This window comes from Oncorhynchus kisutch, linkage group LG30, assembly GCF_002021735.2.
Source record: "Oncorhynchus kisutch isolate 150728-3 linkage group LG30, Okis_V2, whole genome shotgun sequence".
NCBI classification, from domain to species: domain Eukaryota; kingdom Metazoa; phylum Chordata; class Actinopteri; order Salmoniformes; family Salmonidae; genus Oncorhynchus; species Oncorhynchus kisutch.
This window is the reverse complement of record NC_034203.2, coordinates 24,728,404-24,753,138: the sequence shown is the minus strand read 5'-3', so window position 1 is coordinate 24,753,138 and position 24,735 is coordinate 24,728,404. Positions and strand designations below refer to the sequence as shown.

Sequence of the window (24,735 nt, the reverse complement as noted above, 5' to 3'; positions counted from 1 at the left end):
TAGACCTTAGAGTGAAATGCTGACTTACAGGCTCTAACCAATAGTGCAAAAAAGGTATTAGGTGAATAATAGGTAAGTAAAAAAATAAAAAACTACAGTAAAAAGACAGGCTACATACAGTAGCGAGGCTATATACAGTAGCAAGGCTATAACAGTAGAGAGGCTATAACAGTAGCGAGGCTATATACAGTAGCGAGGCTATAAACAGTAGCGAGGCTACATACAGACAGCGGTTAGTCAGGCTGATTGAGGTAGTATGTACATGTAGATATGGTTTAAGTGACTATGCATATATGATGGACAGAGAGTAGCAGTAGCGTAAAAGGGGTTTGGTGGGTGGCGGGACGCAATGCAAATTGCCCGGTTAGCCAATGTGTGGGAGCACTGGTTGGTCGGCCCAATTGAGGTAGTATGTACATGAGTGTATAGTTAAAGTGACTATGCTAATATGATAGAGTAGCAGCAGTGTAAAAATAGTTTTTTTGCAAATAGTCCGGGTAGCTATTTGATTACCTGTTCAGGAGTCTTACGGCTTGGGGGTAAAAACTGTTGAGAAGCCTTTTTGACTTGGCACTCCGGTACCGCTTGCCGTGCGGTAGTTGAGAGAACAGTCGGTGGCTGGGGTCTTTGACAATTTTTAGGGCCTTCCCCCGACACCGCCTGTTGTAGAGGTCCTGGATGGCAGGCAGCTTAGCCTCAGTGACGTACTGGGCCGTACGCACTACCCTCTGTAGTGCCTTGCGGTCAGAGGCCGAGGATTTGCCGTACCAGGCACTGATGCTCTCGATGTTGAGGCTGTAGAACCTTCTCAGGATCTCAGGACCCATGCCAAATCTTTTTAGTTTTCTGAGGGGGAGTAGGCTTTGTCGTGCCCTCTTCATGACTGTCTTGGTGTGTTTGGACCATTCTAGTTTGTTGTTGATATGGACACCGAGGAACTTGGAAGCTCTCAACCTGCTCCACTACAGCCCCGTCGATGAGAAATGGGGGAGTGCTTGGTCCTCCTTTTCCTGTAGTCCACAATCATCTCCTTAGTCTTGGCTACGTTGAGGGATAGGTTGTTATTCTGGCACCACACGGCCAGGTCTCTGACCTCTTCCCCATAGGCTGTCTCGTCGTTGTCTGTGATCACTGTTGTGTCGTCTGCAAACTTAATGGTGTTGGAGTCGTGCCTGGCCATGCAGTCATGGGTGAACAGGGAGTACAGGAGGGGACTGAGCACGCACTCCTGTGGAGCTCCAGTGTTGAGGATCTGCATGGCAGTTGTGTTGCTACCTACCATCACCACCTGGAGGCGGCCCATCAGAAAGTCCAGGATCCAGTTGCAGAGGGAGGTGTTTAGTCCCAGGAGACTTAGCTTAGTGATGAGCTTTGAGGGTACTATGGTGTTGAACGCTGAGCTGTAGTCATTGAATAGCATTCTCACATAAGTGTTCCTTTTGTCCAGATGGGAAAGGGCAGTGTGGAGTGCAATAGAGATTGCATCATCTGTGGATCTGTTTGGGCGGTATGCAAATTGGAGTGGGTCTAGGGTTTCTGGGATAATGGTGTTGATGTGAGCCATTACTTTCAAAGCACTTCATGGCTATGGACGTGAGTGCTATGGGTCTGTAGTCATTTAGGCAGGTTGCCTTTGTGTTCTTGGGCACAGGGACTATGGTGCTCTGCTTGAAACATGTTGGTATTACAGACTCAGACATGTTGAGCATGTCAGTGAAGACACCTGCCAGTTGGTCAGCACATACCCGGAGCACACGTCCTGGTAATCCGTCTGGCCCCGCAGCCTTGTGTATGCTGACCTGTTTAACGGTCTTACTCACGTCGGCTACGTAAATCATTTCAAATGCATATCATGAATGCCAGTCCCACATCATTCCAGATACTATAACTGACAACTACAAGTTCCAAAAATACACTATAGGTAGAAGAAAGTTCTACTGTACCTTGGCCTGAAGCATCAGATCTCTGCCCTTCGCTTCAGACTGAGCAGAGAAGAAAACCACAATCAGATATCAATCAACTACTGTATTTAACATACACTTTCTCTCCTCCGGGTTGACACATTGCACAATACAATATAGCAACACACTGTATACACTGAGCTCACCTCAGGGCTGTCCAGTAAAACACAGCCCAACTCGTAGCAGGAGTAGGGCTGCACATAGGAGTTGTTCTGACGACCCACCTCATCTCTGGCAGCCAGATGGAAGCACTGCAATGTTCAATGAAACATAAATGAAGAGTAGAAAACATTCACTATTCTCATTACACTAATATTTGCAGATACATATGATGTGTGTACTTTGTTTTCAATACATATCAATGGGGTGGTGAGACAGAACCTCAATGGCGTCTTTTATGTTGCCGAGACATCTGTGTATGTCACCAAGAAGCAGGTTTTTCAGGCCAGCAATTGAGACGTCATCTAGTTCCTGCAGAACTAAGGAGACAGACAACCCACTGAGTTTCCTTCCACATTCACAGGAATGCACTTTTATGGCACCACAACAACAACTCACACAAATTGTTGTGTGTGTGTGCGGTCCTTCACAACCAAAAGAGAACAGTCTATAATTGATTTGTGTTGCAAACATGGTAGTTGGGACTGGGAGTTTGATCATGTGTAGTTTGTCGATGTATGTTCTCACACTGTGTACCTTGGCTCATGATCTGTAGCTTAGAGGTGCAGCAGTTCGGCAGAGCCTTCCACAGGTAAAGTACCTCGATCACAGCCAGGACACACAGCTCTCTGGATGGGGAGTGTTTCCTTAGTCTCTCTGCCTGCACACACACACTACCATCTCAGTCAAGAAGCAAAATTCTGCCTACCACATAATCAACTGCCAATTTTCCTCCATACAATGACTTCAGATCACCTTGAAACTGTACAACAATGAAAAAGATTCATTCTCATTAGAAGTAATAATTCACATACACCACCATTCAAAAGTTTGGGGTCACTTAGAAATGTCCTTGTTTTTGAAAGAAAAGCACTTTTTTGTCCATTAAAATAACGTAAATTGATCAGAAATAAAGTGTAGACATTGTTAATGTTGTAAATGACTATTATAGCTGGAAACAGCTGATTCTTTATGCAATATCTACATAGGTGTACAGAGGCCCATTATCATCAACCATCCCCCCTGTGTTCCAATGGCACGTTGTGTTAGCTAATCCAAGTTTATAATTAAAAAAATTGATCATTAGAAAACCCTTTTGCAATTATGTTATCCCATCTGAAAACTGTTGTGCGGATTAAAGAAGCAATACAACTGGCCTTCTTTAGACTAGTTGAGTATCTGGAGCATCAGCATTTGTGGGTTTGATTGCAGGCTCATTTTCTCACATGAAAAGCCTTCATTTCTCAGAACAAGAATAGACTGACGAGTTTCAGAAGAAGGTTCTTTGCTTCTGGCCATTTTGAGCTTGTAATCAAACCCACAAATGCTGATGCTCCAGATACTCAACTAGTCTAAAGAAGGCCAGTTGTATTGCTTCTTTAAATGAGCGCAACAGTTTTCAGCTGTGCTAACATAATTGCAAAAGGGTTTTCTAATGATCAATTAGCCTTTTAAAATGATAAACTTGGATCAGCTAACACAACATTGGAACACAGGAATGATGGTTGCTGATATCTATGTAGATATTCCATCAAAAAATCTGCTGTTTCAAGCTACAGAAGTCATTTACAACATTAACCATTTCTACACTGTATTTCTGATCAATTTGATGTTCTTTTAAAATGGACAAAAAAATGAGCTTTTCTTTAAAAAACAAGGACATTTCTAAGTGACCCCAAACTTTTGAACAGTAGTATAGATCTATAGAAATGTGCTGTTGCCAGTCCCACATTCACCCTCTTCATAGAGAACTGTTCTATCTGATTGTTCTTCCGTTTCAGAAGCGTATGCACATCCTTGAAGACAACGGCAGCCCCCTCCAGATCTCCTGATGCTCCTTGGGACACTATAGTGGACCACAGAGACAAGGTCCAGGGGTTAGAATCTGCAGGGTACCTCAACGCCAACATATTACCGTTATCAGGGGATGTATGCCATTATCGCTAATAGGCTCAGAAGCTTTTCATTCAGCTGAATTAGCATTCCCAGTACTTATTTTACCTTTGAAAAGAATGAAAACAAGAGGATGTTCTAACCTCAACACCAATTGAGTGACCTCTAACCTTTGCCCTCTCACCTCCAGTTAGGTAGGCGTAGTAGCACTGGGACCAGCGTGACTCAGTTGCCAGACGCTGAAAGGCCCTGTAGGCGTCACTGTACCTCAGCTCGATCATACTGCACCACCCTGAGAAGAGCAGAGAGAATGGACTGTCACTCAGAAACAACAAGGCAATGGAGAGCATTAGTTAGAGATGATGTTGAAGTGAAGAGGGATAAAAGCGTGTACCTATTTCATACAAACACACATGCTGGATCTCCCTCTGGTCTGTAGCCAGCTCCAAGGCATTTTGGAAGGACATCAAGGCACTGTTGATCTGGCACTGGAAGTGGAGAGGAGAGAGGGGGAAGAAGACCAACACACTACAGCCACAGTCCTAGACACAGGTTACCTTGTGTTGTTATTTATACTCATTTCTTGGCAGGGTACACTATAGCACAAAAATAACTTAGAGGCGTTCAGGTTGTACCTCGTTTAACCCATTTTAAAATGTTTTCCCTCTACTGAACATGACCCAGGTCATTACCTCCAGGCGCTGCACCCTGCCCTTGAAGAACAAGAAGAGGGAGGAGTTAGGGTATACAGGCTCCTTCCTCTGGAGGATAGCCTTAGCCTCCATCAGGCCGGCCTGTGTGTCTGAGCCGTCCAGGGCAAAAAAGGGTTGCACTACCGTATAGTACCACAAGAGGGCCAACCTGCCACAGGGGGACAGAAATCCTCGTTATTGGGAAAGGGAAAGGACGATTCCTAGTTGAACAACTGAATGCCTTCAACTGAAATGTGTCTTACGCATTTAACCCAACCCCTCAGCTTGGGGATTTGATCCAGCAACCTTTCGGTTACTGGCCCAACATGACAACAGTGACCACGTTTACATGCGCACAGTATTCTGGATAGTACCTCATATCCCACTTAAGGGATAGTTCGGGGATAAGCTGTTTCCAGGCACCTTTGATATCCCGCTCACAAGTGTCCATGAATAAACAGAATATTTCTCATTTAAGTTCATATGGGTTAAATGGAATGTACCCGAAAGATGGACACTGACTGTAGGACTATAACATCTCACATGTAGAGTAATATAATATTAACTCCTGCAGAAGTATGCATTTCTTGGAGTAAAATTATACAAATGTTTAAAAAAAGAATCTTAGGAACAGGAGTGGAGAAATTTGATTTCTTTCAGCATCTCTTGAGAAAATGCAAATGTATTGTGTTAATGTTATGCAAGCAGATAGTATTTCAACCACATAACATATGCAACCAAGACAAACTGAAGTCTTATCAGAAATGTTTAATAGTTTTCTCAGCTATTCATTTCCTTAAAACCGGTCAAGCTGATGACATTTGGACATTTTGCACAGGACCAACCTTCCACTGTGTTGAAGTTACTGCATGTTCTACCCAAACCAGAAAATAAACATAGTAATCTAGTTAACATGGTAAAGTACTAATGCATTCATTCTTTCTATCAAATGCTAGAAATTCTGGTGAGCACTACTTTATTTAGTCTTCTCGGGCAACAAGTTATGACAAGAGAAGCTGCATGTCAGCTCGAACTGCAAGTAGAACGTTGTCTAAATTAGGGGTGAATGTAGCCAGTAGTCTGTACGGTCCAGTACGGCGTATCAGCAAATAAATGATTATGGAATTATTGAACTGCGCAGGTAGCCTACTTTTTGAAGGGATTTGTTTGACAATCAGATGAAAACACACAAACGTATCCCGTCTAAGATCAGGATATCCCAGCCATCTTATCTGGGTTTCTCATAACCGCTATAAACTTTTTGGGTTATTGTAAACGGGATGTGATATTTATATGCTCCAACTCAAAAACAGAATACTTGAGTATCCAACATAATAATTGGATATTGGTGTGCATGTAAATGTGTTCATGAGAGTTTTACTGGTGAATATCAGCATTCAGAGGGTCAGTCAAGAAACCAAGACATATCACATCTGTCGGTAAACATACGACTGATTTCAAGTTTGGTAGCAAGCTGAAAAGCTTGCTACCAAACTCAGCAGATTAGTCTGCAGAATCAACCGTTACATGCAGCTTAGACGTGAAAGCAACAGCACTTGAATATCCAAACAAATTTTCCTTCAGGCAAAATAAAGTGAATCTTATCTTAAAATGTTGAACATGTGTACTCAATTTTTTTAATTTTATTTAACTAGGCAAGTCAGATAAGAACAAATTCTTATTTACAATGACGGCCTACCCCGGCCAAACCCTAACCCGGATGACGCTGGGCCAATTGTGCGCCGCCCTATGGGACTCCCAATCACGACCGATTGTGATACAGCCTAGAATTGAACCAGGGTCTGTAGTGACGCCTCTAGCACTGAGATGCACCAATTGGGAGCCCCTCCTCCTAAAATAATCTTTGTTTTCTGCCAAGGCATTGATGGGAGGCATCAGTTTAACCAGGGGCTAGGGTCAGCTCCTCTCGATTATTAAAGCAGTTTACATTTTAGTCATTTTGCAGACGCTCTTATCCAGAGCAAATTACGGTTCAGTGCCTTGCTCAAGGGCACAGACAGATGTTTCACCTAGTCAACTCAGAGATTTGAAGCAGCAACTTTTCAGTTACTGACCCAACGCTCTTAACCACTAGGCTACCTGCCGCCCTTCATCTTGGCCTGACTAATGGGTTTCAGGCATGTTAAAGGCTGTAGTTGCCTACCAAATGGCACCCAATTCCCTGCATAGTACACTATTGATGTAAAAAAAAATAGTGCACTATATAGGGAATAGGATGCCATTTGGGAGGCAGAATGTGTGTTCTGGCGTCTGCTGTGGATGTGTCGGCAGAATCAAACAGTCACCAGTCAGAAAAAGTCGAAATAAACCAAGACACAAAGAAAATGCATTTTGACACCCAATGTCCCTGTTGTCAGCAGTGGTACCCCTACTCACGTAGCTAGGGGGGCCTTCATGTCCTTACTTTCACTGGCATACGTAAGGGCGGACAGCCCCTGGTGGCGGTCGCCAGGGAAACCCAGAAGGTTGACGATCTTCAGCAGGTGTGGCGGTACCATGGAGATGCACAGGTGGAACAGGCCGTAGCCAAAACTGACCGAGCCCTTGAGCCTCTCCAGGGCCTCCGGGCTCACCCCATTGGTCATCTGGGTTGGGGGCGTGGCGTGGTTGCAGTTGGCCTGTTCAGTGGATGGAGAGGGAGACCCTTGCTGGTCGGAGGACCTCCTCTTGCTGCAATCCTGCAGCTGGCTGATGTCGCTATAACACTTGTTGTACATCTTCCAGGCTTTGCGGAGGATCCAGCCTCCTCTGATGTATGCTGGGTGGGTTTGGGAGAGGGGAAGTCCATGAGAAATAACACACATAAACCAGGACGTTTGAGTCCTGAGAGACATGGTCTACATACCAATGTGCATTATAGAATACAACTTATTGGACATGCATTATAAATCAGTATGCAAGAGCGGATATTGAAACAACACAGTGCAGCCAATCAGTCAAATACATATGGTTCATCAGTCAGCTATAAGCCTACATGTAGGTCAAGGTAGAAGTGATGAGGTCTCACATGAGAGTTCCTGTTTGATGAAAGAGAGGACAGCGAGGTACACCTGGCAGTCTGCCACAATGATCTGTCTCTGGAGACGGTCTACTATTGCCACCCCTGACCTCTGGGAGTCCTGGAGGAAGGTAAAACACACAGTGAGCACAGTGACAGCTATAGATGTAAACATTCAAGTTTTAGAGCAAGGCCAAATACGCATGTCAGTAAACATTGTCAATGTTATATACAGTTGAAGTCAGAGTTTACATACACATTAGGTTGGAGTCATTAAAACTTGTTTTTTAACCACTCTACAAATGTCTTGTTAACAAACTATAGTTTTGGCAAGTCGGTTAGGACATCTACTTTTTGCATGACACAAGTAATTTTTCCAACAATTGTTTACAGAGATTATTTCTGACCCACTGTATCACAATTCCAGTGGGTCAGAAGTTTACATCAACTTAGTCTATGCCTTTAAACAGCTTGGAAAATTCCAGAAAATGACGTAATGGTTCATCCTTGGGAGCAATTTCCAAATGCCTGAAGGTACCACGGTCATCTGTACAAACAATAGTACGCAAGTACAAACACCATGGGACCACGCAGCTGTCATACTGCTCAGGAAGGAGACGCGTTCTGTCTCCTAGAGATGAACGTACTTTGATGCAAAAAGTGAAAATCAATCCCAGAACAGCAGCAAAGGACAATGTGAAGATGCTGGAGGAAACACAAAAATATCTATATCCACAGTAAATGAGTCCTATATCAACAGCAAGGAAGAAGCCACTGCCTCAAAACCTCCATAAAAAAGACAGACTATGGTTTGCAACTGCACATGGGGACAAAGATCGTACTTTTTGGAGAAATGTCCTCTGGTCAGATGAAAACATGAACATCGTTATGTTTGGAGGAAAAAGGGAAAGGCTTGCAAGCCGATGAACACCATCCCAACCATGAAGCACGGGGTGGCAGCATCATCTTGTGGGGGTGCTTTGCTGCAGTAGGGACTGGTGCACTTCACAAAATAGATGGCTTCATGAGGAAGGAAGCAACATCTCAAAACAATCGTCAGGAAGTTAAAGCTTGGTCGCAAATAGGTCTTCCAAATGGACAATGAACCCAAGCATACTTCCAAAGTTGTGGCAAAATGGCTTAAGTCAAGGTATTGGACTGGCCATCACAAAGCCCTGACCTCAATCCCATAAAACATTTGTGGGCAGAACTGAAAAAGCATTTGCGAGCAAGGAGGCCTACACCAGCTCTGTCAGGAGGAATGGGCCAAAATTCATCCAACTTACTGTGGGAAGCTTGTGGAAGGCTACCCGAAACATTTGACCCACTTTCAACAATTTTGAAGGAAATGCTACCAAATACTAATTGAGTATATGTAAACTTCTGACCCACCGGGAATGTGATGAAAGAAATAAAAGCTGAAATAAATCATTCTCTCTATTATTCTGACATTTCACATTCTAAAAATAAAGTGGTGATCCTAACTGACCTGAGACAGGGGATTTTACGAGGATTAAATATCAGGAATTGTGAAAAACTGAGTTTAAATGTATTTGGCTAAGGTGTATGTAAACTTCTGACTTCAACTGTGTGTGTGTGTGTGTGTGTGTGTGGGCGCATATACACTGCTCAAAAAAATAAAGGGAACACTATAATAACACATCATAGATCTGAATGAATGAAATATTGATATTAAATAGTTTTTTCTTTACATAGTTGAATGTGCTGACAACAAAATCACACAAAAATTATCAATGGAAATCAAATTTATCAACCCATGGATGTCTGGATTTGGAGTCACTCAAAATTCAAGTGGGAAACCACACTACAGGCTGATCCAACTTTGATGTAATGTCCTTAAAACAAGTCAAAATGAGGCTCAGTAGTGTGTGTGGCCTCCACGTGCCTGTATGACCTCCCTACAACGCCTGGGCATGCTCCTGATGAGGTGGTGGATGGTCTCCTGAGGGTTCTCCCCCGAGACCTGGACTAAAGCATCCGCCCAACTCCTGGACAGTCTGTGGTGCAACGTGGCGTTGGTGGATGGAGCGAGACATGATGTCCCAGATGTGCTCAATTGGATTCAGGTCTGGGGAACGGGCGGGCCAGTCCATAGCATCAATGCCTTCCTCTTGCAGGAACTGCTGACACACTCCAGCCACATGAGGCCTAGCATTGTCTTGCATTAGGAGGAACCCAGGGCCAACCGCACATGGTCTCACAAGGGGTCTGACGATCTCATCTCGGTACCTAATGGCAGTCAGGCTACCTCTGGCGAGCACTCAGGGCTGTGCGGCCCCCCAAAGAAATGCTACCCCACACCATGACTGACCCACCGCCAAACCGGTCATGCTGGAGGATGTTGCAGGCAGCAGAACGTTCTCCACGGCGTCTCCAAACTGTCATGTCTGTTACATGTGCTCAGTGTGAACCTGTTTTCATCTGTGAAGAGCACAGGGCGCCAGTGGCAAATTTGCCAATCTTGGTGTTCTCTGGCAAATGCCAAACATCCTGCACAGTGTTTGTATGAGGGCCCACCTGTGGACGTTGGGCCCTCATACCACCCTCATGGAGTCTGTTTCTGACCGTTTGAGCAGACACATGCACATTTGTAGCCTGCTGGAGGTCATTTTGCAGGGCTCTGGCACTGCTCCTCCTGCTCCTCCTTGCACAAAGGCGGAGGTAGCGGTCCTGATGCTGGGTTGTTGCCCTCCTACGGCCTCCTCCACGTCTCCTGATGTACTGGCCTGTCTCCTGGTAGCGCCTCCATGCTCTGGACACTACGCTGACAGACACAGCAATCCTTCTTGCCACAGCTCGCATTGATGTGCCATCCTGGATGAGCTGCACTACCTGAGCCACTTGTGTGGGTTGTAGACTCCGTCTCATGCTACCACTAGAGTGAAAGCACCGCCTGCTTTCAAAAGTGACCAAAACATCAGCCAGGAAGCATAGGAACTGAGAAGTGGTCTGTGGTTATCACCTGCAGAACCACTTCTTTATTGGGGGTGTCTTGCTAATTGCCTATAATTTCCACCTGTTGTCTATTCCATTTGCACAACAGCATGTGAAATTTATTGTCAATCAGTGTTGCTTCCTAAGTGGACAGTTTGATTTCACAGAAGTGTGATTGACTTGGAGTTACATTGTGTTGTTTAAGTGTTCCCTTTATTTTTTGAGCAGTGTATATATATATATATTTTTTTTTAAACACACACACACACACATTCCTGGAAATAGTTAGCAAGCTAGCTTGGGTGCTTGACTGCCGTTGTGAGGTCAGAACACTCAGATCAACCCTACTCCTCGGCCAGTGTGTACTCTGAACACAGAAACACTCAGTTTACGAACAAACAATCTGACAACCCTCTAGTGTGAATTTAGATGGGCTGCGTGAGATGCTATTCAGTCAATAGGTATGAGCTCCTTGGAGGTTCATTAGGTGTGTATGTGTGTGTATTGCACTTCACCCACACTCCTCCTGATCTTTTTTTTGATGGTCTCTATGACCCCAGTGTTGTCGCTCTCACACAGTCTCTCAGTGGCTCGGAGGTCATCAAAGGCCATCTGCATCTTCTCCTCCTCAAACGTCATCATGGCATTCTACACACACAGCCACAATCACAGTACCAGTCAGTACTCAGCCTTTCTCTGAGAGTAATACACAAAGCATAGCGGTCATCTCATTCGTCATGATATCATCCTGTAGCAGTCATATTGTTTGGATAGAAACAGATCCTATCAGCAGCTACATAAAACAATACAAAGCACAGCTAGACAACCAACTATATGAGTCATGGATTTCCCTGAGTAATATTTCATTCAAATATTTTCAGAGATGTGCACAAAATCATTTTTTTCCCAGTCAGTTCTCTAGCCGACAGTGAGCCAGTTATATCAGGTTGATGAATCATTGATGATTCAGTATGTGGTCCAGCAGCAGGGGATGCACAGCAGGACTACTGATCAGGATATCCCTAGTGTGCTATTATCTGTGTGACCTTCTGATGTACAGATTGGCTGAATAAATAGATGCTTTATGACTAGGTCTATGTTTGAGATAGAGATGTACTGTCAAAAGCCAACGACTGAACACGTTGGCCTATGTTTGAGATAGAGATGTACTGTCAAAAGCCAATGACTGAACACATTGGTCTACGTTTGAGATAGAGATGTACTGTCAAAAGCCAACAACTGAACACGTTGGTCTACGTTTGAGATAGAGATGTACTGTCAAAAGTCAACAACTGAACACGTTGGTCTACGTTTGAGATAGAGATGTACTGTCAAAAGCCAACGACTGAACACGTTGGTCTACGTTTGAGATAGAGATGTACTGTCAAAAGCCAACGACTGAACACGTTGGTCTACGTTTGAGATAGAGATGTACTGTCAAAAGCCAACGACTGAACACGTTGGTCTACGTTTGAGATAGAGATGTACTGTCAAAAGTCAACAACTGAACACATTGGTCTACGTTTGAGATAGAGATGTACTGTCAAAAGCCAACAACTGAACACGTTGGTCTACGTTTGAGATAGAGATGTACTGTCAAAAGCCAACAACTGAACACGTTGGCATGCAATAAAAAACATACAATACAGACTCCATAATACATATATATATCTCTTCCTGTTTCCTAAATCCAATGGTCTGCATTGCAGAAGTATCAAATGAGAATAGCAGTGATACAGTAAATCAGTACGAGATGTTGACCTCCTCTGTCCTCTCCACTACTACTCACCAGAAAGCTGACAAAACTGGCTCCGAAACTCATCAGTGGACTGTGGGTCCTGGAAGAGAGATGGAGAAACAGAGATGGTTGAGGAAAGAGCCTTGTCAAATGTCAATAGACTAAGATAGACGTTTGGCTTGCAAAGCACAGCTGAAACAGATCCAGCTCTTAAGAAAAGACAGCTAGGACAGGTAAAGTGTGGTGAGGGCTAGAGTTAAACTAAATCAAACTCCGATGGTATGGCTGGAGGATATCCGAGTTACTTTATTGCGCTGAATCATATTTTTTCACTTAAAAATGTATGCCCAACAAAAAAAAAACATTGATTTCAAAGGATTACCAAACAACTCTATGAACAAGGATTACTTATAACAATTTACAAAAAGATATCTACTAGAACTGTGCAGATGCAAAGCTTGGTAAGAGAATTTCAGGTAAAATCTCAGATTTTTTTATGTCCATGTTTTCCAAAAACATAAATATCTGCTCTACATTGCAAAAAAAAATACTGAAGACATCAAAACTATTAAATTACACATACGGAATCATGTAGTAACCAAAAAAGTGCTAAAACAATTCAAAATATATTTTAGATTCTTCAAAGTTGCCACCGTTTGCCTTGATTACAGCTTTGCACACTCTTGGCATTCTCTCAAACAGCTTCACCTGGAATGCTTTTCCTTCACAATTCTAAATAAAATCACAGACAGTGTCACCAGCAAAGCACCCCTACACCACCTCCTCCATGCTTCACGGTGGGTGGGAACCACATGTGGAGATTTGTTCACCTACTCTGCATCTCAAAAAGACAGAGGTTGGGACCACAAATCTCAAATTTGGACTCATCAGACCAAAGGACAGATTCCCACTGGTCTAATGTCCATTGCTCGTGTTTCTTGGCCCAAGCAGGTTTCTTCTTTTTTCAAATCAAATCAAATTTTATTTGTCACATACACATGGTTAGCAGATGTTAATGTGAGTGTAGCGAAATGCTTGTGCTTCTAGTTCCGACAATGCAGTAATAACCAACAAGTAATCTAACTAACAATTCCAAAACTACTGTCTTATACACAGTGTAAGGGGATAAAGAATATGTACATAAGGATATATGAATGAGTGATGGTACAGAGCAGCATAGGCAAGATACAGTAGATGGTATCGAGTACAGTATATACATATGAGATGAGTATGTAAACAAAGTGGCATAGTTAAAGTGGCTAGTGATACATGTATTACATAAGGATGCAGTCGATGATATAGAGTACAGTATATACGTATGCATATGAGATGAATAATGTAGGGTAAGTAACATTATATAAGGTAGCATTGTTTAAAGTGGCTAGTGATATATTAACATCATTTCCCATCAATTCCCATTATTAAAGTGGCTGGAGTTGAGTCAATGTTAGTGGTGGCTGTTTAACAGTCTGATGGCCTTGAGATAGAAGCTGTTTTTCAGTCTCTCGGTCCCAGCTTTGATGCACCTGTACTGACCTCGCCTTCTGGATGATTGCGGGGTGAACAGGCAGTGGCTCGGGTGGTTGATGTCCTTGATGATCTTTATTTATCTTTGATCTTTATTCCTGTAACATCGGGTGGTGTAGGTGTCCTGGAGGGCAGGTAGTTTGCCCCGGTGATGCGTTGTGCAGACCTCACTACCCTCTGGAGAGCCTTACGGTTGTGGGCGGAGCAGTTGCCGTACCAGGCGGTGATACAGCCCGCCAGGATGCTCTCGATTGTGCATCTCTAGAAGTTTGTGAGTGCTTTTGGTGACAAGCCGAATTTCTTCAGCCTCCTGAGGTTGAAGAGGCGCTGCTGCGCCTTCTTCACGATGCTGTCTGTGTGAGTGGACCAATTCAGTTTGTCTGTGATGTGTATGCCGAGGAACTTAAAACTTGCTACCCTCTCCACTACTGTTCCATCGATGTGGATAGGGGGGTGTTCCCTCTGCTGTTTCCTGAAGTCCACAATCATCTCCTTAGTTTTTTTGACGTTGAGTGTGAGGTTATTTTCCTGACACCACACTCCGAGGGCCCTCACCTCCTCCCTGTAGGCCGTCTCGTCGTTGTTGGTAATCAAGCCTACCACTGTTGTGTCGTCCGCAAACTTGATGATTGAGTTGGAGGCGTGCGTGGCCACGCAGTCGTGGGTGAACAGGAAGTACAGGAGAGGGCTCAGAACGCACCCTTGTGGGGCCCCAGTGTTGAGGATCAGCGGGGTGGAGATGTTGTTGCCTACCCTCACCACCTGGGGGCGGCCCGTCAGGAAGTCCAGTACCCAGTTGCACAGGGCGGGGTCGAGACCCAGGGTCTCGAGCTTGATGACGAGCTTGGAGGGTACTATGGTGTTGAATGCCGAGCTGTAGTCGATGAACAGCATTCAGGAGGAGACTTTCTTATTATTGATGTCCTTTAGTAGTGGTTTCTTTTCAGCAATTTGACCATGAAGGCCTGATTCACACAGTCTCCTCTGAACAGTTAATGTTGAGATGTGTCTGTTACTTGAACTCTGTGAAGAATTTATTTGGGCTGTAATTTCTGAGGCTGGTAGTGTTGAAAAGCTTGCCACCAGTGGAGTCTGGAGCAGTGGAAACACATTCTCTGGAGTGACAAATCATGCTTCACCATCTGGCAGTTCGACGGACGAATCTGGGTTTAGCGGATGCCAGGAGACCGCTACCTGCCCCAATGCATAGTGCCAACTGTAAAGTTTGGTGGAGGAGGAATAATGGTCTGGGTCTGTTTTTCATGGTTTGGGCCCTTAGTTCCAGTGAAGGGACATTTTTTATATTTTAGTATAGTGTATTTTTTCATTCCTGCCCCCCATGAGGGAGGATAATGAAAGTTCACAGAAGTAACAAGTAAAACTTTTGTTTATGAATTATTAAGTGATTACATTTTAGTCATTTAGCAGGCATTTGGCTCTTATCCAGAGCGACTTACAGTTAGTGCATTCATCTTAAGATATCTAGTTGGGAAAACCAAATCACAGTCATAGTAAGTACATTGATTCAGTACACACTCCAGAGTGCAATAGCGGGGAGTTTTACACCACTCCAGCTGATGCTTGGCATTGCGCATGGTGATCTTAGGCTTGTGAGCGGCTGCTCGGCCATGGAAACACATTTCCTGAAGCTCCAGACAAGCAGTTGTTGTGCTGACATTGATCCAGAGGCAGTTTGGAACTCTGTAGTGAATGTTGCATCCGAGGACAGACGATTTTTAAGCGCTGTGCGATTCAGCGGTCCCGTTCTGTGAGCTTGTGTGACCTACCACTTCGCGGATTAGGCGTTGTTCCTAGATATTTCTACTTCACAATAACAGCACTTAAAATGACTGGGGCAGCTCCAGCAGGCCAGCAATTTGACAAACTGACTTATTGGAAAGGTAGCATCCTATGACCGTGCCACATTGAAAGTCACTGAGCTCTTCAGTAAGGCCATTCTGCTGCCAATCTTTGTCTATGGAGATTGCATGGCTGTGTGCTCAATTTTATACACCTGTCAGCAACGAGTGTGGCTGAAATAGCTGAATCCCTCATTTGAAGGGGTGTCCACACACACACACATTGTTGAAATGGGTCTGTGTCAAAATTTTCTTTTGATGCATTTCTAATACCTTTAAAGACTTTCTGGTAGATGTTTTTTAAGACCCATTTTCTACATGTTCGACCAGAAATCAAAGCCATTGCTTATTCCTAATTTTTAGGATGGAAAAATGGTTGAAAAATGTATTTATGCCTCAATTTCTCAAACACATATAATCTTAGCTTTTCATTTGACCGCCGACATACTCCTATGAACTTCATGTTGGTGCTCATAGATCCTTTTACATGCAAATGACCAGGAGACTTTAAAAGGCGCGAGTCACGCAAAAGCAAGTACTTAAGAAATGTGATTTGTACTCCAGGATAACATGTCATAGTAGTTGCATTCATTTCTCAAAGTCTGGAAGGTTATTATTTCCAAGAATGTAGTTGGCTAGATTCTATCCATATTATGTTTTCATTTTGAAGCCTGCAGAATAGAAATATGGGATGAGGGAGGTGAACAGAAGTTTGATCAGCCTGGATTTTGTCTACAGCGGTCTACTTTCAGTTCCCTCCATCTCTTATGACGTACAGTTCACAGTGTGTCGTTCTCTCTGGAGCTCTGAGCTCAATGTAATTAGTGAGAGAGGTGACATTTAAGAAATCAGCAGGAGACAAGGATGTGTGTGTGTGTCTAACTAAGCCTGCTGTGTGTAATCTGTAATCACTGACTTTCACTGATTGGTACTTCACCTGCTGCCTGTGTAGCCTAGTTACAGTACATTGCCTAATACTATTGCCTATCAAGTTTTAGAACAATGCTATATTTAATATACAGTTGAGCTCTAATACATTGGCACCCTTCAACATTTTAAAAATGATTCACTACTTCCTTTTAAAATAATTTGAAATTGAAAACTTGTTTGGTGTTCACACATGCATTTGATTGATTTACAACAGCACAGCAATCAAAACTGAAATTCACCTCAAATTAAAAATAAATACAAATAAATGTTCTGGACTAAATCATTCAGAAGAATTTACATTTATTTGGTTGGTTGGAGGCAGGTGATTCTCGTTTATTGTGTAATTTCTCTCACCTTAAGTTGCAGGTACTGACAGGGTAAACATGTCCATTGAACCAGTTTGGAAAGAGAAAACAGAACATGGCACTCCATTGTAAAGTGCAAAGGGTGCCAATATATTAGAGCAAAACTGTAAGTAATTTATAATTCCAACGCAAGACCTTTCATAATGAGACAAGAACACTGACTTAGGCCTAATCACGCTGTCGATCTAGGTATGGACAGTGATGACAATTATTAGGTTGCCGATGATATTTGAGGAGTGAGGTGGTACTAGCAAATCACGTGAACAGCAACTTGTTTCCTCTCAGAGTGTAACCTTAGTTACTAAAGAACATTCAATGACTGACATGAATGTTTGTGGCCTGCTTGCATAGCAGCTAACCACTGCTAACTCAGATGCAATTCTCCCCAACTGGTTTGTGATCTTGGCTAAAAAGCAAGTATGAATACGTTATTTGATAAAGTACAGATGTATAGCAAAAAAAAGTAATTAAACTATCCTTCTAATATACAGTGGCCTTTGAAATGATACACTGGCTGAGGTTAAAGTGCAGACTGTTAGCTTTAATTTGATGGGTATTTTCATCCATATTGGGTACACCGTTTAGAAATGACGCCACTTTTGTACATAGTCCAACAATTTTAGGGGACCAAAAGAATTGCGACAAATTCACTTCTGTGTATTAAAGTTTAGTATTTGGTCCCATATTCCTACAGTAGCACGCAATAGATTACATCAAGCTTGTTGGACGCATTTGCTGTTTGTTCTGGTCGAGTTTCAGATTATTTTGTGCTCAATAGAAATTACATGGTAAATAATGTATTGTGTCATTTTGGAATCACTTTTATTGGAAATAAAAATTGGATGTTTCTATACACTTCTACATGAATGTGGACGCTACTATGACTATGGATAGTCCTGAATGAATCATGAATAATGAGTGAAAAATGTACACGCACAAATATCATACCCACAAGACATGCTAACCTCTCACCATTACAATAAGATGAGAGGTTAGCATGTCTTCGGGGTATTATATTTGTGCATCCATTTCTCTCTCATCATTAGGGTTGCACATTTTGGGGAATATTCAGAGGTGGAAACTTTCCGTGGGAATTAACGGGAATATATGCAAATTAATATTAATACCATTTAAATGTAGATTTTTTTTGCATTGGATATATTTACCGTATGGAGACAGAAACATAAACCTTTTCTCTTATAAGTAGACAATTGCAAATGATTAAATCCTTCCAATAGAAATAAAAACAATTTAGTTACGAATTGAACTTTAATTGAAAGAGTTGACTCTTAACATGGGATGATTTCACTGAACAACAAAAGAAAGGGAATAGTTGAATGATCCATCGCATCTCCCAAAAAACCTTTTCAACATATATCCGTAAAATGATAGGAAGACAACCAAAGCTTTAGTGTCTAGACTATCAGGCTTCCATGACTTATCCCTGGACCTCCTCAATGTCCACCTCTTGATCATCAGACTGAGGCCTCATCTTCACTCACTTTCCAACCTTGTTGAGGATGGCTTGTTGTCAAGCTCAAAACGTCCACTTATTTTTCAACCCTTGTATTGGTCAACGGGAAAGAGCCTCCCTTCCACCAGGTCGCTGATGAGATATGATGGCACGACTGCCATACTGAATCTCCATCCCAAAACCCTTGCTTGGAAGTGTAATTCGCCAGACGGCCAAGGTGGCGAGACATGGTAGTGATGACACCATAGGCCTTGCTGATCGCTGCACCAGACAGGATGCTCTTGCCAACATACTACGCTGCGTCCAACATACTACGCTGGTCCAACATGTACGCTGCGGCGTGTATGGGCTTCAGGCAGAAGTCTTCATGCTTTTTGATGTATTTCAGAACTGCAGTTTCCTCTGCTTGGAGCAACAGTGAAGTGGGCAGGGCAGTAGGGATTTATCCTCTTACATCTTCAAACAGAGTCTGAACATCAGACAGGATGGCATTGTCTCCCTCAATCCGTGCAATGGCTACTGTTATAGGTTTCAGAAGTTTCAGGCTGCTTACCATTCTTTCCCAAAATACATCATCCAGGAGGATCCTCTTGATGGGGCTGTCCATATAGGCAGACTGTGATATGGCCATTTCTTGGAGAGACTCCTTCTCCTCCAGGAGACTGTCAAACATGATGACAACAGCACCCCAACAGGTGTTGCTGGACAGCTTCAATGTGGTGCTCTTATTCTTCTCACTTTGCTTGGTGAGGTAGATTGCTGCTATAACTTGATGACCCTTCAAATACCTAACCATTTCCTTGGCTCTCTTGTAGAGTGCATCCATTGTTTTCAGTGCCATGATGTCCTTGAGGACCAGATTCAATGCATGAGCAGCACAGCCAATGGAGTGAGGGTAGGACTCCACTTTAGACTATGCAGCTTTCATGTTTGCAGCTTTGTCTGTCACCAGTGCAAATACCTTCTGTCGTCCAAGGTCATTGAGGACTGCCTTCAGCTCATCTGCAATGTAGAGACCGATGTGTCTGTTGTCCCTTGTGTCTGTGTTCTTGTAGAACACTGGAGGAGGGGTGGAAATTAGAGGATGACCGATCATGATTTTTCAACGCAGATACCGGTTATTGGAGTACAAAAAAAGCCGATACAGATTAAAATCGGACGATTCATATTTTTATTTATATATTTATTTGCAATAATTACAACAATACTGAATGAACACTTATTTTAACTTAATATAATACATCAATAAAATCAATTTAGCCTCAAATAATGAAATATGTTCAATTTGGTTTAAATAATGCAAAAACAAAAGTGTTGGAGAAGAAAGTAAAAGTGCAATATGTGCCATGTAAAAAAGCTAACTCAGAACATATGAAACCTGGTTGTTCCTTTTAACATGACTCGTCAATATTTCCAGGTAAGACGTTTTAGGTTGTAGTTATTATAGAACTATTTCTCCTTCTCTCTATACGATTTGTATTTCATATTCCTTTGACTATTGGATGTTCTTATAGGCACTATTGTATTGCCAGTATAACAGTATAGATTCCGTCCCTCTCCTCGGCCCTACCTGGGCTCGACCTAGGGACACATCGACAACAGCCACCCTCGAAGCATCGTTACCCATCGCTCCACAAAAGCCGCAGCCCTTGCAGAGCAAGGGGAACAATTACTTCAAGGTCTCAGAGCGAGTGACATCACCGATTGAAACGCTATTAGCGCGCACTCCGCTAACTAGCTAGCCATTTCACATCGGTTACACCAGCCTAATCTTGGAAGTTGTTAGGCTTGAAGTCATAAACAACTCAATGCTTGAAGCACAGTGAAGAGCTGCTAGCAAATGCAGAAAAGTGCTGTTTGAATGAATGCTTACGAGCCTGCTGCTGCCTACCACCGCTCAGTGAGACTGCTCTATCAAATCATAGACTTAATTATAACACAATAACACAGAAATACGAGCTTTAGGTCATTAATATGGTCAAATCCGGAAACTATCATTTCGAAAACAAAAGGTTTATTCTTTCAGTGAAATACGGAACCGTTACGTATTTTATCTAACGGGTGGCATCCCTAAGTTTAAATATTGCTGTTACATTGCACAACCTTCAATGTTATGTCATAATTATGTACAATTTTGGCAAATTAATTACGGTCTTTGTTAGAAAGAAATGGTCTTCACACAGTTCGCAACGAGCCAGGCGGCCCAAACTGCTGCATATACCCTGACTCTGCTTGCACGGAACGCAAGAGAAGAGACACAATTCTCCTAGTTAAAAGAAATTCATGTTAGCATGCAATATTAAACTAAATATATATTTTTAAATCTGCATACTTTTGTATTGATTTTAAAGAAAGGCATTGATGTTTATGTTAGGTACACATTGGTGCAACGACAATGATTTTTTTCACAAATGCGCTTGTTAAATCACCACCTGTTTGGCGAAGTAGGCTGTGATTCGATGAAAAATTAACAGGCATCGCATCAATTATATGCAACGCAGGACAAGCTAGATAAAATAGTAATATCAACCATGTGTAGTTAACTAGTGATTATGTTAAGATTTTTTTAAATAAGATACGTTTAATGCTAGCTAGCAACTTACCTTGGCTTCTTGCTGCACTCGCGTAACAGGTAGTCAGCCTGCCACGCAGTCTCCTCGTGGAGTGCAATGTAATCGGGCACAATCGGGGTCCAAAAATGCAGATTACCGATTGTTATGAAAACTTGAAATCGGCCCTAATTAAATCAGCCATTCCGATGAATCGGTCGACCTCTAGTGGAGATGTAGTTAATTATTCCGTGCTAACGAACATTCGACCAACCATCAGAGATGATTTCAATACAGTCTGCTTTCTCTGTAATTTGCTTGACCTTCACTTGAACTCTGTATCCAGCAAATGAGTAGATAAAGCATGTCTGGTTGGAGGGGTGTATGCTGGGCAAAGATTTTTTTCAACCTTTATTTAACCAGGTAGGCTAGTTGAGAACAAGTTCTCATTTGCAACTGCAACCTGGCCAAGATAAAGCGTAGCAATTCGACACAACACAGAGTTATACATGGAATAAACAAAACAGTCAATAATACAGTAGAACAAAATAAAACAAAAAAGTCTATATACAGTGAAAGTGCAAATGAGGTAAGTTAAGGAAATAAATAGGCCATAGTGGCAAAGTAATTACAACATAGCAATTAAACACTGGAATGGTAGATCGGCAGAAGATGAATGTGCAGGTAGAGATACTGGGGTGCAAAGGAGCAAAATAAATACATAAATACCAGTATGGGGATGAGGTAGGTAGATGGGCTGTTTACAGTTGGGCTATGTACAGGTTCAGTGATATGTACGCTGCTCTGACAGCTGGTGCTTAAAGCTAGTGAGGGAGATGTGAGTCTCCAGCTTCAGAGATTTTTGCAATTCATTCCAGTCATGGGCAGCAGAGAACTGGAAGGAAAAATGACCAAAGGAGGAATTGGCTTTGGGGGTGACCAGTGAGATATACCTGCTGGAGCGCGTGCTACGAGTGGGTGCTGCTATGGTGACTAGTGAGCTGAGATAAGGCGGGGCTTTACCTAGCAGAGACTTGTAGATAACCTGTAGCCAGTGGGTTTGGCGACGAGTATGAAGCGAGGGCCAGCCAACGAGAGCTTACAGGTCGCAATGGTGGGTAGTGTATGAGGCTTTGGTGACAAAACGGATGGCACTGTGATAGACTGCATCCAGTTTGTTGAGTAGAGTGTTGGAGGCTATTTTATAGATGACATCACCGAAGTCGAGGATCGGTAGGATGGTCAGTTTTACGAGGGTGTTTGGCATTCAGAAACATTCAGAAATCTCTTTCAATACACATTGCCTGTGAGCATCAGAGGTGAACCAGTTGCATGCACAGCTTGAGCAAGACATTCATCAGCATCTCTGACTAAGTTCCTCCATTGAGTCAAAAAAACTTCTGATTCCAGGAGGACCATGAGCTGTTGCTATCGATAATGTGTCGGATTCATCCTTTTAACCTCAAATAGAACTATAGGGACTTTTGTAAGAGGTTACTTGTTGTGAGCGCTGAGGGAACTTTATGCATTTGGCTAGATGATTCTGCATCTTTGATTTGGCACAGTATTTGCAAATGTACACAGCTTGTCCTTCTACATTAGCCGCAGTGAAATGTCTCCACACATCAGATAGTGCCCGTGGCATTTTCTTGTAAAGATTAGAATAAAAGGATAAAAAAATATATAATATATATATACACACACACAATGTCATTTACATATAAATAGTTAAGCAGTCAGACTAAACGACTCCTTTGTAAGATAAATGTTTTCAAAGAAACATGTCTAATTGGGTACTATATACACATCACTATCCTCGACTGGAGCACATTGAAACAAAAAGGTCTGAAAATTACCTCAAGCACAATAGAATATAACAGCCCATAAACGTGACTCATCAGGTGAATGAACACTCCTCGGTTAGCAGGCTCAAGCAAGCCAAAACCCACATGGTAGCAAAAACTAACTAGCAGAAATTGTTATCAAGTTAGAAATGATTTAAACTAGGGATGCACAATATAAAAAAGAAATATATATATATATATATATATATATTTATTTATATCGGTGAACATGTCTAGTTTAATATTGATGTGCAAAACCGATGTCAAAGCTATTTCAGCAAGACAACTCCAAGGCGAAATCCATTAAAGCCAAGATAATGGAATTCATTGCCCTTGACCATCAACTGTTCTCTGTTGTGGGTGATGTTGGCTTTCGCCGACTGGTCGAGCACCGGTACACTAACAAGTGCGCTATTTTTCAGATGTTGCCCTACCCGAGTTACACAGTAATAGCGTCACTGCTATTAGCTTTATGACATACATACTATGGAACGCCGTTTGGGTCTTTGCATGTTAAAAAAGACACAGCAGCACTGTCAATGCTGTACAAAAAATGTCTGCAAACAAGTAAACACCGGCCACGAACGATGTGTTTACAATACCGCATTGGTAATAAAGCATAATTTAGTTTGACCGCAACTTCTGGGGTAGCTAGCTTTAGCTTGGTACCTAGCTAGCACCAATACAACCAGCCTGAAAACAATGACCAGTAGAAAATGCAGTCATTTTCATTATTCTTAGCAATGATTTAGGAATCCTTGTGAATTTGCTAGGTTGCCACTAGTTGTTCACCTATTGAAATTGAACTTCAGTTCATGAAAATAAATAGCTAGCCAGCTACTTAACCCTGTTGCCCAAAGCTAATGTTAATAGCAGCCAGCTAGCTTCATCTGGCTAATGAGGCTCAACCGCACCAGGTTGTGTTGTGAAGCTAGCCACAATAAGGTGTAGGCACAATAGTGGAATTAGCGGTTAGCTTTGAAAATAAAAGTTTGTCATTGACAGTGATGCAAATGAATAAATAGTAGATTATGCCATACTTTTATTTTGAAGGCTAACCGCAAAGTCCAACTATTGTGGCCAGCTTCACATAGATAGTTCTTATTTGATTAATGGTGGTCGGACCAGTCTTATACATTAGGGTTATTTTAGATGAGGACACCTAGCTATATAGCTAGCTAACTATAGCTACGGAAATGTTTGCAATGTTTTTGAAGAATAACATTGGCTAGCTCATGGATGCAAATAGCATTTTTTATGACCAGCACTGTAGGTGCGCGAGACAACTTTTTTTATTTTTTATATATTTTATTTTTGCATTTTCCAATTAAGAACATTCAAAACAAAAGTGAAAAGATATTAGACAACAATAGGACAAAGTGACAGTAACAGACGAGCGTAACAAAAAAATAAAAAAATTTATATATACACAAACATACAATAAAAAAATGTATACTGAGACATTGGATCATATGGTTAACTGCCGTAGGCTACATATTATACATTACGTGTGAAACATTATGTGAGGATTATATAGAGATTCAATCAATGTGATGTGGGGGGAGATTCTCCATATAGTCAATAAAAGGTTGCCAAATTCTGCAAAATGTCTAACTTATTCCTCAAGCAGTGGGATTTTCTCCAGTGGGATACAACTATTAACTTCCCATAGCCACATTGCAACTGGCAGGGAGGAATCCAATTTCAAGGCAATACATTTCTTGGCAATCGTTAGCAATATTTCTGTTAGCTTTATAGTATGGCTTTGCC

At 42.3% G+C, this 24,735-nt stretch overlaps 1 protein-coding gene across 2 annotated transcripts in view; it reads right to left on the bottom strand.

Moving 5' to 3' along the window:
• Nucleotides 1-24,735, bottom strand: part of LOC109875219 (tetratricopeptide repeat protein 39C) — a 37,253-nt gene that overhangs the window by 4,296 nt on the left and 8,222 nt on the right. For both annotated transcript variants that reach the window (XR_004206389.1, XM_020467478.2), the window contains exons 2-13: nt 12,469-12,517; nt 11,199-11,327; nt 7,734-7,845; nt 7,103-7,484; nt 4,706-4,874; nt 4,408-4,501; nt 4,198-4,305; nt 3,857-3,966; nt 2,658-2,781; nt 2,343-2,440; nt 2,108-2,212; nt 1,944-1,982 (exon numbers count right to left, since the gene is read on the bottom strand). Coding sequence is in view for 1 of the 2 variants with exons in the window: in XM_020467478.2 (XP_020323067.1) it covers nt 1,944-1,982; nt 2,108-2,212; nt 2,343-2,440; nt 2,658-2,781; nt 3,857-3,966; nt 4,198-4,305; nt 4,408-4,501; nt 4,706-4,874; nt 7,103-7,484; nt 7,734-7,845; nt 11,199-11,327; nt 12,469-12,517 (1,519 nt within the window). In the remaining variant the exon portion in view is untranslated. The remainder of the gene's footprint in view (nt 1-1,943; nt 1,983-2,107; nt 2,213-2,342; nt 2,441-2,657; nt 2,782-3,856; nt 3,967-4,197; nt 4,306-4,407; nt 4,502-4,705; nt 4,875-7,102; nt 7,485-7,733; nt 7,846-11,198; nt 11,328-12,468; nt 12,518-24,735) is intronic.